Raw genomic sequence first — 15,689 nt, 5'->3', positions numbered from 1 at the left:
GTTCCACCCTCCGATCGCTACATCTCTGCTGAATCCTGTTGGATCTAGGGGTCAGAGGATGGAAACATGGAACACAGGGAAAGGGGTAGGGGGCCGGCACCCCACACTCCTGGAAGTGTCCAATGCAGAATAGTTTAAAAAATTGCATGTGCAAATATTTATATGTGAGGGGGAAGAGGGGACAGGCAAACCTGACACTACCCGGATGCAAAATAGTGGAGATAAGTAGGCTGGTGTGGGTATATGTGTCTCTAGGTACCTGCACTTCAAACCCATCAGCAACTTTTTTGTTTTTGTATAGTTCCCCCCTTCCACCCATTTACCAGCCTTACAAAAAAATATGAATTTTCTTTTACTCTCCTAAGCCACTTGCTGGCGCAGCTTCCATGAGTGATGACTGGTGATGCCCATGCCGACCTGTTGGCTCTTAGTGGTGTCATTAAGCTGTTAAGTCTTCTGGATGCCACTGGACAGACAATTGGAAGTGTCCATATCACGAAGACAGTAAAGAAGACAGTGAAGAAGAAGGACCCTGCTCTGATTATTTGCAATCTTTCTGTTATATGTAATCCATACTGTTTTTCATATGAGGGTGTGTGGTTTTTTTCAATGTGCACTCTACTGTATTTCAAGGTTTCACATACCCTATGCTGTATTTGCATTAGCCTTTATTCACCATTCACCACTGTATAATGGTTTCAATGAAAAAGAGCCTGTATATGTAAGATATATATGCAGGATATATAACATTTAACTATTAGGTGTTCCATTGAAAATGTTGTGCTAGGTTGGTTTTTAACACAAAATCTGTGCGCCCTTTCGTTAAATGCTATAGTAAGTGGAAAGTTAGGCAATGCCATAAAAGCAATGGCAGCATTTTATTTTACCTTATTGTGCATCTGTTTTCCAAGAATAATGTGCACAGGTGGTCAGGCCATCAACAAGCAAGAAGTGATGCTAAGCAGATAAATTGATGATGAGACCTGTACTTTGAGTTGGGAGGAGAAGCATCAGTTAATGAGGCGGCATAATTTTGGCAAGGTGCTTAGCTAAGGTGATTTTGAAAATATAAAATGTGTGAGCAGTCTCATAACAGTCACTCTGACATCTGTCATCTCTACTGTGCACATACTCCTTCTTCCTACTTCTCCAGGTAAGTACAGCAGTAATTCTGTGATGGGTAGATGACCACTAGGTAGAACCAGGCAGCTCTTCGGGTGTACTAGATTACATGGATGTAGAATTCAATAGCCAGTTCTCATCAGTTCTCATCCTCTGTTTTTTTTACTTGATTTCTGTAAGAGGTAAAACAGCATTTTCGAGCTGGTGACAACAGGTAGTAAAGATTGAGGAGGACAGCAGGACTTATGAGTTTATGGGACCCATGTGTAACTGCTACTAGTCTTTGATTACCACCTGTGTTATTTACAGTCACTTTTTTCCATTTTAATTTCCTGCAGTAAAATTTTAAGGATTATGTAAACTCAAGATCACCTTTTTAGAATGTCTACTTTTTACATATTTAGTCTTTATTTTTACCTTAATTATAGATTATTTTGCTTTGCACCTTATAAGATTCCTCATTTTATGTAATTTTGATGCATCTACTTTTCTGTTTTGTTTTTTTTGCTGATCTGGATCTCTGACTGTACACATAGGAGGCCTCTTTGGGCACAGAAAAATGGCTGACTTGACTGTAACTGTTGTTCATGCAGATTGCATCTTAGAAATAGCCTAAGGCTTGAAACAGGCCATGTAGGTTAATCCAAGTCCACATAACACCTGAACCTCTTGAAGTAGTCAAAACATTTAGGAGCTAGGGGCTAATTCAGCCAATCAGGCACCACTTATAACTACCAGATCAATTTTGGATGGACTGACTGGAATGACATGTTTACGAATTACTTTTTAAAAGTATCTTGGAAACTTGGGATGCACCAATACCGGTTTTTCGGTATCGAGTACGAGCACTGATATTTGTGTTTCGGTACTCCCTGATACCGAGTACCGATAACAGTACTTCCGCTAGCATGGATCCAGCTTCCCGGCAAAACAGGGAGCCGGGCGGTGTGTCATTACTCGTTACCCGGCTTCTTGATTGCCCGGGAAGCCGGCTCCATGCTGTTTGGCCGGCTAGCATGGATCCGGCATCCCAGCATTGAGCCGGCCAAACAGCATGGAGCCAGATTTCCGGCCAATGAGGAAGCCGGGCGGCGAGTAATTATCCACCGCTCGGTTTGCTGATTGGCCGGGAAGCTGGCTCCTTGTTCCCTCGGGGCATTGCCGGCAGAGTAAATCTCCCTCTGACCAGAAGTTCTGGTATCGGGGCTAAGTATCGGAGCGCTTGAGTACTCGCTCAAATATTTGGTATCGGCACAGATACCGATATCAGTATCAGTATCGTGGCATCCCTATTGAAAACATTTGTTTTCTAAGGTTATGAAGTGCTATTTTGCCATATACAGTGGGAACTATAGCTTATGTTATTATAAATAAGCTGCTTTAGTGTTTCCAGCTTTCCACAAAAAAATCTCTCTCTCTTTCTCTCTCTCTCTCTCTCTATATATATTTGGTGGGCTTTTCATAGTTTATCGATGGGCACTGTTGCATTTAGCTGCTTTTCGGTAATCTGTTACTTTGCCAGAAAGGAACAGATGACAAGGCCAACTGATATCAGTCATTACTAGAACTGTCAGATAAATTTGTGACAGTTTTGGGTGGGAAACGGGATTAATTTAACTAAACAATGCAAAGTTTTTACATTTAAAGTATATCTTAAAGAACAAAACATTTATGTATGAAAGCTTACCAGTCTTTAGATGGCTGCTTTTGCTTTCTCCTTTTAGGGTAAGTACATTTTCATCATGTACAGAAAAATGTTGGCTGTCCCTGCCAGAAATTTAGTTTCCTTGTAAAGTAAATCTCCAACACTGTTATCAGCTTTCCAAGCTATCTTCTCTGAACTGCAGAACACCTTCCTCCTATGTAATGGTCTTAAGGAGAGGAGGAGGCATTTGTAGTCCAAATTAGGAACCAGCAGTCTAGAGTAATAACGCTACTCCTTTATATATATATAATAGGGTGAGCACTGTCACCCTAGGACAGGAAATGTGTTACTGGCAAAATCGCCAAGTGGAAATAAAGAAAAAAAGTTGAAAAAGAAAACGAATGCTGCCACCACATCTAAGGACCAGTAAGCTGCAATATATTAAATTTTTTTGTGGGGTTTAGGTACTCTTAAACACAATTTCCCAGTGTTTTGCTTTTTATTCACTGCACTGCATTCGTTATATCAACTGTTGTTAGTAAATCCATTCAGATTGTCACTCTGTTACCAAAAGATAACATATGGGCATGTTTGTTTGACCTAGCTTATATTTTCCATTTCTAATGTCAGTCTCTCCGGTATTGTGTGTTCATAGCTTCACCATCCACCTCCCATCATGGCCCTGTGGATTCAGTGTCTCCCTCTTGCAATCCTTCTCAGTCTATTCACTCCCAGCACTCAAGCCTTAGCCAACCAACACCTCTGTGGATCTCACCTTGTGGAAGCCTTGTATATGGTGTGTGGCGAGAGAGGCTTCTTCTACTACCCCAAGACTAGAAGAGACCTGGAGCAGCCATTAGGTAAGCCTTTAAACTGAAATCCAGTTTTGTTTTCAGTCTGGCACAGTTGCTCCTCACCTTTACTGAAATAGCTTATTCTGATTTCACTGTACACTGTGAGCGTCTTACACTGTGTATTAGAAGCTGCAGCAAGTCAAATACAGCTTGCCTCATTTGTTGGCTAGAGGATATCCAGCATCAACTATTTACATTACTGTAAAAAAAACAAAAATCTAAAAGCATAAAATGCCTACCTAAATATATGGTCATGTGACATGCCAGTTCCAGAGTCTTTTATCTTGTTCATTGCCTAGGCAGAGGGTCCATTTTTGGATGTCCATGTCATAACCTGGGTGACATGGACGCTTCCTATAGGTTGTCCAGTGGTAGGGCTCCTCTAAGATTTAGAAGACTTTAGTAACAAGACTGTAGCACTAGGTCACTGGTGGTCAGGATGGGACATGGATGGCAAAATTAGGTGAGTAAAAATAAAGCTTTAGAAGTTCTATTTTTAAAATAACTGGTCTGTGGGTGGAGGGGTGGAGCTTTCCCTGCAGATATGGTTTATAGAAGAATTACAAGATTGCAAGATCTCTTGATTGGATTATGAAGGAGCTTACAATCTAAGGTCGCTATCTCACATGCATACATATGAGGGCCAATTTAGATCAGAGCCAATTAACCTACCAGCATGTCTTTGGAGAACATGCAGATTCCTCGCAGATAGTGACCTGGCCAGGATTTAAACCAGGGACCCCCACTGCTGCTACTTACCTTATCCCTTGCTCTCCCAGCAGCTGGTAGCTTTCTCCAATGCTCCGGGTTGTGGGCAGGCCCTCAGGGTCCTCACATACAATGCAAAACTGATGGTGCTGCATTGTACGCGATGACCTCACAGCTACGACTGCTGGCTGAAACGCCAAAGAAAAGATACTTCAAGGGACTGGTCACATGAAAGGAAGAGCCTGCAGGAGCAAGGGATAAGGTGAGTAAATGTACTTTTTCTGGTACCCTAGGCAAAAACGAGCACATAACCATTGCAGAGCCCTACTGCAACAGTAGTTTTTCATATTCCATCTTTAGCATTGTGAATTTCCCTCCCTGAACTTTAACAGTGGTCCACACTTTCAATTACGCATGTTGAAAGTATAGGTTGAAACTTTCTCCTCATGATGAATTATTAAGAAATATACTTTGCATGGGGACCATTTCTGCGATCTTTTCTCTGGGTCCAATTACGATGCACGGTAGTCCTGATTATATTAGCAAGGTGTCACTGCAGGCAAACGCTAAATTACCTGTATTCCAGGCCTGAGGTAAATATGGCAGGGAAATAAACATTTCCTTACGTTGTTACAGGCTAACAGATTTGGAAAAACAGATCCACTTTTGGTTTAATGTGAGAGATATCTCTAATGTGGGAGATATCTCTAAGGTCCAACAAAAAGCTTCCATCAAAAAAAGATGTTTACCTCTTCCACTGCCCACACCTCTAAATGCTGCTCTAATACAGATAAATCCTCCCTTGAAGTCTCATTAGAAACTGACATTTCCAGGAATGTCAAATTTCTGGTTCCCCGCAGTGGTCGCTCCCTGATCTCACTGTGTCCTATAGTGATGAGGAGGAGAAAACCCTTAGTGCAATAAGGGATCAGAAGATCAACACTCCCAAGACATTGGGACTGGTTTTTCTCACGGGTGTAATTAATCTGTAATTTGCTTTTTGGGCTAGTACTAAAAATAAATGTCTTGCTGGTGGCTCTGGAGATTCTTCACCAGTTAAACATCATTCAAAGTGGAACCCACAGTCAGTGACAGATGCCTGGTATTATATAGCAACCCATTCAGACCTGCAATCAGTGTCTAGCAGAGTGAAGTCTTCCAACAATGACTTATTTTATGGTGCCGTCATGTTACGTGACCAAATACCAAGAAAGTAAGAGTAACGGGCATTAATAACTAGAACTGTTGATACCACGCACCTTCAACAGTCATATAACCAATCTAAACAGAAGATGGGGATTTAACGGTATCATGTACCACTACCGCACAACTTTATAAAATCAGCATATATACACTTTATTCGTTTCCATAAAACATGATTACATACAAAAACAGAAGAGTTAAAAAGGCCATCCTTCAAAAATTAGCCGAACACTCTCCTGTAGGCCAACAGATTACCAGTAATGTCTATATATATATATTAGGGTTGCACAGATACCAAGTACAGTACTTGCTACAAGTACGAGTACATGTACCGATACTTTTGAGCCCCAGGACTACACTAGAGAAAAATTCAAAAATTAGGAGGCAGCTGTCATTTGTAAATAGCACACGGAGCTCCTGGGATTTGTACATCTCTGTTTTGATGTACAATTTTGTTTTTATAAATATAAATAAAGGGATGCACAGAGTTTTGCGAGTACGAGTACTGGTACTTGCCGAGTACTTACAAGTACGAGTACTGATACATTTTTGTTTATTGACAGTTTTCTAAAACAATACGGACTAATGATTTTAGGACAGTGGTGGAGCACCAGAGCTAGGTCCCAGCTGCAACCGATGCAACCCTGATAGTTCTCATGAAAATGCCAAGGATCTGCACTGGTACTCGAAAAGTATCTGTGCACCCCTAATATATATATGTGCTGATTTTTTAAAGTTGTGCGGTAGTGGTAAATGATACCATTAAAGCCCCATCTTCTGCTTAGTTTGGTTAGACCAAATACCAGGAGCTGCAAACGAAGCTGATTCTGGACGTTGTGATAAGGTTTGTCACAAAAAATCATGTCCTTAAGTAGCACCTATCCTTCACCATGCACCCTAATCACTGTGGCGCCATATCACACTTTATGAGCTGTACTTTCTTTAGCTCACAAAAATCTGTGTTTATGGTGAAAGGGTCTCTTTGTTGTATTTGCCCCCCAGGCCAAAGGCTCATAGTCCTTATTTCAACGTTAATTTTATCAGTGGAATTGCTTAGACGTAAATGTGATTTTGCCATAATCCAGCTCTAGGTAAATGCAACAAGCATATATTTATATTTGGTTTTCTCTGCCCACAGTGAATGGCCCCCAGGGCAGCGAGCTGGACGGAATGCAGGCCCAATCACAGGAGTACCAGATGAGGAAGAGAGGCATTGTGGAACAGTGCTGTCACAGCACATGCTCTCTGTATGAACTGGAGAACTACTGCAACTAAGAAGCAACTATGTGATGGTTACCGGGGCACTTACATACATGACTTCTGTACAAATGTACGAAACAAAATAATAAGGCATTTTCCAAGTAAACCTTTCTCTATTTTCATGACTTTATATATTTAGTCCATGCAAAAATACAACTGCATAAGATAAGCATATATATAGTCACCTCCAATATGCCCAAATGGCATCTTGACCGCTGTTTTCTTTTTTGTACTGTAGTTTGGTAAACTCTACAACAATTTAAACTGCATTGTTGTTTTTAATTAGCAGCCAGACGCAGGCTTATGTAACAAGGCAATGCTCAATTTGCCAGTGCAGTAACTTGTGCCAACCAATCAGCAATCATCTCTTATTCTTTTAACTGCTGCAAACTGATGAAACATGAAAGGCGATTGGTTGAGATGGATTACTACACAATGTTCGTCTTGGTTGCCCTTTGTACTGTGTTAATAAACAAGCCCTGCAGTGTTACTATGCAATGACTGTAAATAGACATGAGTGGAAAACTGAAGAATAGGTGGGCAAGACTTAAAAAGAAGTGATTAATTCTGTAGTGTGGGTTCATATGAGGGTATCATGTTTCCTGAGAAAGGGGAACAGGGTGAAAGTGAACGAGCACATAGAAAGAATACAGTGGTGAGAACTATTATGTGTGCCCAGTGCTTTCCTGACACTGAATGGGGCGAATTGCCCTTAATGTCCTACAAAGCCTCTTTTCATAATGTAAGTGTCCTGTACCTATCCATCCTCTCTCTCTCTCTCTCTATGCCTGAATACAAATAAATGGAAGAGATAAAGCATTTCTCTGTGTATTATTCTTTGTGCTACTGTGTGTAATACATTTGATTTATACATGCATTAAGCTGAGATTTATATGCTGTGGGACTGTCATCGAGCTCCCAGCTGCTGTGATTAGCTGGCGGTTTTTAGATCCAACCAACGGGAAACAAGAGAGGGAAAAATTCATTGTGTGAAAAGAAACAAAGAAAAAAAAATCCACATCGTAACTGCTTTACATTTTTTTCCAGGCTAAAACCACTATTAAAGTATCTTATGTATAGAATTGCAAGCATTTCAGCCAGCACAGCGGAGGTTAACTTGGCGGTGAAACAGGGCATGCAATCTCTGGGATTTTCAAAGGGGTGTATAAGGGGACAAGGGGTAGACAAAGCCAAAAGACCTTATATCCCATTGTAAGATAAGCTGTGCTGCTTTCTATTAAAGAAGAAGTTATGGCTGGAAGGGGAGGGGGTGTCTTGACTGTTGGCTTGAATCCACTCGCTGTTGCCTACCCCCAGACCCCCAAACCCCCCTATTCCTCTCCGCCCCCCCGCGTTCTTATCCTGAGCTGAACCCCTGTTTGGCTCTCTTCCAAAAAAGCAAACCTCGAGCCCTTCGGAAAGCCCTGAGACTGAACGCCCCAGTCTGATGGCCCCCCTCTCTGCGAGACGGGGGGCTTCCTGCTCCGAGGCAGCTGGGAGCTCTGTGCTTTGTCTCTGGTGCTGAAGGAGGGGGGAGAGGGGTTGAAAGGTTAGGGGAGCAACACTCTGCAGCTCATGATGTGGGGTTGATGGATAATGTTCTGCATGCCTCTGATAGAAAGAGCTAACGGTGCAATGCTCTGCAGGTAATTGGTGACTAGAGCAGTACTCTGCTTGTCCTTTGTAGGAAACTGATTAATGAAATATGAAATATGTTTCTGCCGGCAAATGGTAAGGAAATGATTAATATCGTAATACTCTGCAAGAGTCAAATTATAGAACCATATTTTGTAAATCCTGATAAAACGCTAGTTATTGGGCAATGGTATATTATACTGTTTGGATTAAAGAGTAATAAAGTGCAGCTGTGTTGGAACGGTGAATAGTGAAACAGCATGCGGCAGATCTTTAAAATATTTCATATTTCAGAGATATGCTGGAGATACAAGGCTGTCTGTCAGCCTACAGCTAGAACTTTGCAAATCATCCAAATGCTATACACTCAAGCACATAGATAGTTATGCTCAGCTTACAAAATCATGACTGTCTGGATATATAGTTTACAGCGTTATTGTCACTTTTTTCTAACTGCATATTTTCCCCAAGAATCTATCAACCAGGGTTGTTTGCTGACCTCTTAATTTAAACATTGATTGAACTCCCAGTTTAAATAGGCTAAATACATTCCAGGTGCATCAAAAGAAAAGGTGATTAATATCTTACAATTTATTTCCTTTCCAAAGCAGCTATGATCTTAATAGAAAATCCTGTCCCCTATAAGTAGCTGCAGAATGGGATGCTTAGTCTCTGTGTGAAAGCAGTGGCCACTCTGCAGAGGTCTGATACATCCCCTACAGAGTCAGTCCGATAACTAATCAACAAAGCCAAGGGGATATTCAGACCTCTGCAGAGAGGTCTCCACTGCTACCCAGAGAGCAAGTGTCTTACTCTGCAACTGCTGGCAGGAGACAGCCTTCCTACTTAGGCTGTGTCTGCTTTAGAAAGAAAGAAAAAAAAGTAAGACATTGAACACCCTTTATTTTGATGCACCCAAAATGTATTCAACTAATTTAAACTGAAAGTTCCAGTGGGCTTTAAAATATATGTCTAGCCAAAAGTTGTTGTTTTTTTGGATAGAGCAAGAAAGAATTACAACCCCTGTCCAGTTTTCATTTCTATACAGGGATCCTTTTCTGTTTCACCATAGGGGAAGTAAGGGAAAATCTACATCAGGGACAGACTAAAATTAAAAGCTGACAGGGATTTCTATCCTTCCTCTATAATTCTCAAAAACGATCAATTGCTTTGCAGTTAAATCTTTCTCTGAACTTAATGTCCAGTAAAACAGTTGTCACTGAGGCAGGAAGTGAGAAGAAATATTTTTAATTGAGACCTGGATAGTACTAAAACCAGACAGGGGTTCTAATTCTTCACCTTTTTTAAACAATCAAGAAAAGTTTTGGCTAGACATACATTTTAATGTTATGATTTTTGTCAAAATTAGGTATCATCTGTTGTTTATGGGAATCTAACAGTAATTTCCATGGACAATGAGCATCCTGTCTTAGAGTTTGATTTATACTTGCTGCCCACCTAAACCTTTTGGGCCCATCTCATCAAATATTGGGTGCCCCACCTTTTTTAGAGTCAGGCGCAGTTGTGTCTATTCAGCATTCAGCATGTTTGGCTGAAATTATTGTCCAGTCACTCTGCTGAACAATCACTCAGTGAGTGATAACTTACATAGAGATCATCAATACCAAATGGATAGAGCCATCTCAGATCAATGTTCACATTGCATTACTGACACAGCCAGGATCAGAATTTAGCACTGATCCCCGAAGGAGCCCCTGGTTGAGCCGGTCTAGGGTATAAAGTTCCATTGCTTCCCCATACCACTTACCAACCCACCATTGGTGACTGAGTAACTGGCATCCACTCTGTCGATCTTTTGCTTGCAGGGCCAAGGCACACGATACCCATGGATGTACAGACTCCATAAAGAGGACAAAAGTGTTTACAGTCTCCACAGATAAAGAGCCTTTACGCTGATCTGGCATTCTGTGAATTCAGCTCCTAAATGTAACACACTGAATGTTGCAGAAACCAAATCAGTGGGGAGGGACCACCATACTTCAGGCCAGGATCAAACTTCTACCAAGCCATTCAGGCTCCATATTTAGGCTGAAGTTCCTCCAAGGCACCTCCATCTCCAAGCTTCACATGCTAGGACATAAACCCAAGCCTCAGTCCAAGCACATAGATCAGCCAAATCACAGCATCCCTCCCCAAGTCAGGAGGCCTGGGGAAAACTGATTCAGTCATGAATATTTATATCTTCTCCCATCCTGTATCACTCTCAATGAAACTCCTAGTGGCTGGTAGTTGGTACAGGTGATTATGTCACCAACAAAACTGCACCATCAATGTAAGCATACTTTCCAACTTTCTGAGATGAGAAGGAGGGACACCTTCTAGCACAAAGTATTTACACAATGGATGCAACCCTGCCATGCCCCCAGTTATGTGGACCATTAAAAATGTATATGCCAAAAATGATTGGTGAAACCCAGAACTGTCTTTTTTCACCATTAATTTTCCTTTATACTGGCAATTCAAAATTGCAAATATGATAATTAAGAGATAACGTGAAGGTTTTAGGGCTACTGTTGGTAGTTAAATAGTAAATTTCACAGATAACTGTACATAAGATCAAAAAGAGGGACAGGGGGACAGAGGGATTTGGTTCCAAAAGAGGGACAGTCCCCCCAAATTAGGGACAGTTGGGAGGTACAAAAAGTATCAGTAAAGGTGGCATTGGAGGACAGGGGAGCAAGCTGGAATTTTTTGCATTTGCAATTGACTGTCAACAACATGATGTGTGGACTGCTGAGTGTCAGCCCTGGACAGCCTGCTCCCTTGGGTTACTGCTAAGAGCCAGTACCACAAAAGGCCAGAAAACCGTCCATTGTGTGCCTTTTTAAACTCGTGTCCAGTTACAGTCTGACCTTCCCCACTTCCTCTGGACAGGCAGATGGTAGCTGGTGGACTTAGACCTATGTCACACTAATCACACACACACTAAAATTCACCTTTGGTGTAACTCCCTTACTGCCAGACCCAGAGAGGTGTCTTTCCATCACTACCAACAAAGGAGCCGCTTCCATTATGGAAAGAGGAATTTGCATTTTAATGATTTTACCCTGGTGAGGTGTTGCTGGCGGTGGAATTCCCAGTGTGACATGGCCCAGAGGGCAGGGAAGTCAGGTCCCATGTAAAATATAAAGATAAATATAAGAGCTGGAAGATTTTTACTTATAACTCTAAAATGGCTGATGTGTTCACTTTAATCAAGTATGTGAATGAAATGTCTATATCAGCTTTGGCATAAAATATGAACCATGCATCTGTGAACCTGATAACGTCAGTGCTTCTGGGTGTCCACAAATGAAGGTGCTAGAGCGTCACAGCTCTGGTAACAACAACTCTTGCCATAGAGTCTGGCATATCTGATACTATAAATATTTAGTGAGTATTCAGGATATCTGCCTTTAAAATGAAAAACATATTGTTACCTGCACAAATTCTTTGCTTGTCCTCCACACTGTACAGATTTAGTCAAGGTGCAAATACAGAAATAACTATTATTATGAGCAAAACACTTATTTATTGAACCTGTTTGATAACGTTTATCATTACAACTATCTGTAGTGCTAATGAAGGGAATATAGCCATTTAAAAGACTGGGCTGCACCACTTTTACAGGTCTCACATTTTACAGGTGCTTTACTATGGAAAAACAGTATTGTATCTAATGAGAAGTCTTTTTGACCAACATTGTCTAAACCCTTGGTTCTCAACTGGTGGGTGGTGACCCAAAAGTGGGTCGCTACCCCGTGTTCAGTGGGTCACTGCATGCCTTCCACTTCTCTAGGTGAGAGGCTTCTCAGCCTCCCCCTAGCGCAGCACTGTCATTTCTCGCACCGATCAGCCATTCAAAATATGCTGCCTGGTGCCGAGTGTCAGCTTGAGGTGGGGTGGGCTGGGGGTATGGCCCGCAAGGGAGCTCCATCTATACATGCATTTCTTACAGCTCCCTTATGTGTCCTGTAGAGGTTCCTGGATCGGAGTGACATCACATTCTGGCTCCGGCCACCTCTACAGGGCAGGCATTGGAACTGTACAAATAATGAACCTATGGATAGAGCTCTGTCATAGCACAGCAGCCCACATTGGACCCCAGGATGAGGATCCACTTTAGTTCTCGTAAGGTAGGGAGCCTGGATGGACCTGAGAAATAAAATAAAAAATGTGAATGTTTTTGGAGTGTATATGTGTGTATTAGAATGTCTTTGAGTGTGTGAGATTGTGTCTGTGGTTGTGTGTGTCTGTCAGTGTTTTTGAGGGCCCGTTCATACTAGTACAGTGCGTTAATCGCACAGTCCCATGCGATTAGTGCACTGTACCACGCAATCACACCTACTATGCGTTCTGGTGTGGGAGGTATGTTGCGTTGCCTTTCATTTGAATGGTACCCCAAATGCATCTCCTACCCGCAGATCGATCGCATGCACTGGAATGCATGGTACTGCAATGCCATGCGTTCCATTGCTGTGCGACTTGGGTCGTGGTTTAATGACTAAGGACAAATGTGGGTCCTGAGGTTACACAGATTGAGAACCACCACAGGTCTAAACTTTAAAGCAGATCCACTCCAGAAAGCTGGTATAGGTGTATTTATAAGTGCACAGGATCATGCTACCACTATGGGACCTGAAGGGGCCATTTAGTAGACCTAATATATTCGGCTTCACCACCTTTACAGGTTTCACATTAGAAAATCTGGGGCAGTTGCCTATAGTAACTAATCAGCTTCTCTCTTTTATTTTCAAAGCTTACCTGAACAAACTGAAGTCAGCTGATTGATTGCCATGGACAACTGCTCCAGATTTTGTCTGCTGATACATTCCCCCTAGTTTATCTAACTAGAAATATATTTGACCAAACATTTTCTAAACTATAAAGTAGACCCACTACAGAAAGCTATTATTGTAGTATTTATAAGCGCAGTGGACCATGCTAGCGCTATGGCACCTGAAAGCGCCCTGAAAGGGACCAGTACTGTCTTGCAGAATAACAATTTATTCAGGGTACAGAAGCCTCTGGCAAAATATTTTTGGATAAAGTCTGTAGGGACTGAAGATGGCCCTATAATAATACACCAACTGTGAGCATGAAACACGTAAGTCATCTATTTATTTATTGATCCAGTAACTGTCATTGATGAGCTGTGGATTGAACGGATAAAGGAGGACCGACCTGAAGCAGCACTGTGTCTGGACTACTACTTATACAGTATATAGTTATTAATGGTGATCAGAAATCATCCACAGAACAGGAAAATATCAGACTTTTTGTTGTATAGCAAGCACAATAGGGCAGCGTTGGTCTGCATTCATATCTCGCTTTTCAGCCATACAATAACATACGGTCCAGTCTCCCAGTTTTGCTCCTCTTTCCTCAGTATTCTCTCACATTCTGTTGATTTCTCTAGTTAACTCAATGCTCTTGTTTATATTAAGGGGAGCCTGTGAGGAGTAGTAGAAGGATGGGGTATGGGGGGCTGGTGCTGCAGGGGTGAGGTAGTTGGGCTGTGTAGAAATGTAGAGCTGGGGAGGGTTTAGGGAAAAATACAGTGGTGAGGGGGCGAGAATGTATCTGGAATTTGCCTCCTTATATTACGTCTGACCTTTCATTCTGACTTTCAGATGAGGTCTATTTCCCTACCATGCAGAGAGAGACCACAGACAGACATTACTTAATGAACCCCTTCCATTCCACAGACCTGCACTGCGGCTGGGACAACTACTTTAGTTATCAATCCAGAAATCTACAGCAAATCCCCCACTGCACTGCTCTGTAGATCTTTCATCTGTTTTTCCGAGGAAGACAGCTAAGTGGACTGCCATTAACAATAAACAGACCATTGCAAACCTCTTCATCACCCCAGGTCAGCAGTGCCGTGATAGCAGCAATTTCTTAAAGCTTAACTAAATTAACCATTGAAGGTGGTAATGCTTCCCCTAGAAGATGACTTCTAAATACAAAAGCTGTGTTTTTTCTTGGGGAATGTTGTTTAAGAAGTGTTTGTTTATGCTGGAGCAGTTTTCTCCCCCTACTTTTTGCACACATTATAAATTGCATACTTTAGGTCTGAAGATTACTTTACCCCCCTCCCCCCCAAAAAAAAATATATATAGCAGAGACCTTGTCATATAAAATGGCTGCAATTACAATTTGATTATGTTACAGAATATTTGCAGTACTGTCTATCAAATCTATAAAACTACGCTTTGTAGCGCACACAAACACAAAATAATCCCCAATTATTTGTGTATTTGCAAAATATAAAAGATGAAGTTACATCCAAATATGTGATTTTTAAAAACTTATTTTCCATCACACGGGGACTGATAATCTCCCTATGTGATAGCATAGTGTAGGTAACAGATTCTCTTTAAGGAGACAACAAGGGTCTATTAGACACCTAATGTCACCCCTGCACTCTGTTTGAGCCAATTAAGCACACATTGTGCTTGATTAGCTTCTCCCCCGGCCAGAGAGGTATAGAGATTGACAGTTCTAAATCTGGAAGTGAACAGAGCTGAGCACTTCCAGGCTCATTGTTCCCAGAAGAGATCTGCGATTGGACATTTTCTGATCTTTCCCTGCTCTACACCATGACATTCTCCACGAAGGCCCAGAGAACAAAGGAAGGATATGAAGCTCAGATGGGATGGGGAAGCATATAACTGTACATGTAGAAGTGGTTAATAGAACTGGTTTAACCATTTTTAACTCCATCCTAGTTAAACAAAATGTCAGGAGTCCGGGGTTTGGGATTATTTGGGCAATTTCTTCTACTCATTTTCACCATAATTGGACAAAAGTGAAAATAGCCCATTTTATTGATTTTTTCTTCTGTCTGGTAACTAATTCTGTAGTTATCTCAAGAACAAAATGTTACTGATGGGTTGCAGTATCCAAACCAGGTGTAGCCTATAACTGTTAATCAAGGAGAACTGCAGAAGAACAGGTGGTGGTGTAATCAGTTATTTGATGTGGTCAGTTTTTTTTTTTTTTTTACTATTCTGTCTACTTTCCACAAATTGTTTAAAATTAAACCTTTATATTGTGAAGAAAAACATTCTGGCAAAACAGAGAAATGAGTGGTGAAATACAAAAAATATTTAGCAAAAATATGCCCTATTATACAGCTCAATACTGACAGCAGATAAGTATCAACTGTGTGATCTAAACCTCATATCTAGTGGTGACAATATGGTTCCTTCCCTAAGGCACAGATTACTAATGTTAGGACATCCACAAAGAACATA

The 15,689-nt window shown here is 41.4% G+C and overlaps 1 protein-coding gene across 1 annotated transcript; it reads left to right on the top strand.

Moving 5' to 3' along the window:
- The first annotated feature begins 1,121 nt into the window (after positions 1-1,121).
- On the top strand, positions 1,122-6,882 carry INS (insulin). Its single transcript, XM_018562665.1, has 3 exons — positions 1,122-1,153; positions 3,423-3,627; positions 6,671-6,882. Exons 2-3 carry the CDS (start codon positions 3,444-3,446, stop codon positions 6,805-6,807), a joined length of 321 nt encoding a protein of 106 aa, XP_018418167.1. The 5' UTR covers positions 1,122-1,153; positions 3,423-3,443; the 3' UTR covers positions 6,808-6,882.
- Positions 6,883-15,689: the final 8,807 nt, after the last annotated feature.

This window comes from Nanorana parkeri, unplaced genomic scaffold, assembly GCF_000935625.1.
Source record: "Nanorana parkeri isolate BGI_ZX_2015 unplaced genomic scaffold, ASM93562v1 scaffold589, whole genome shotgun sequence".
In the NCBI taxonomy this organism is placed as follows: Eukaryota; Metazoa; Chordata; class Amphibia; order Anura; family Dicroglossidae; genus Nanorana; species Nanorana parkeri.
Note: the sequence above shows the minus strand (reverse complement) of the source record. Positions and strands in the feature narration are given on the sequence as shown.

Coding starts and splice junctions, on each gene's coding strand:
- INS (XM_018562665.1), top strand. CDS start 3,444: ATGGCCCTGTGGATTCAGTGTCTCCCTCTTGCAATCCTTCTCAGTCTA. Junction 3,628..6,670: donor AGACCTGGAGCAGCCATTAG/GTAAGCCTTTAA, acceptor CTCTGCCCACAG/TGAATGGCCCCCAGGGCAGC.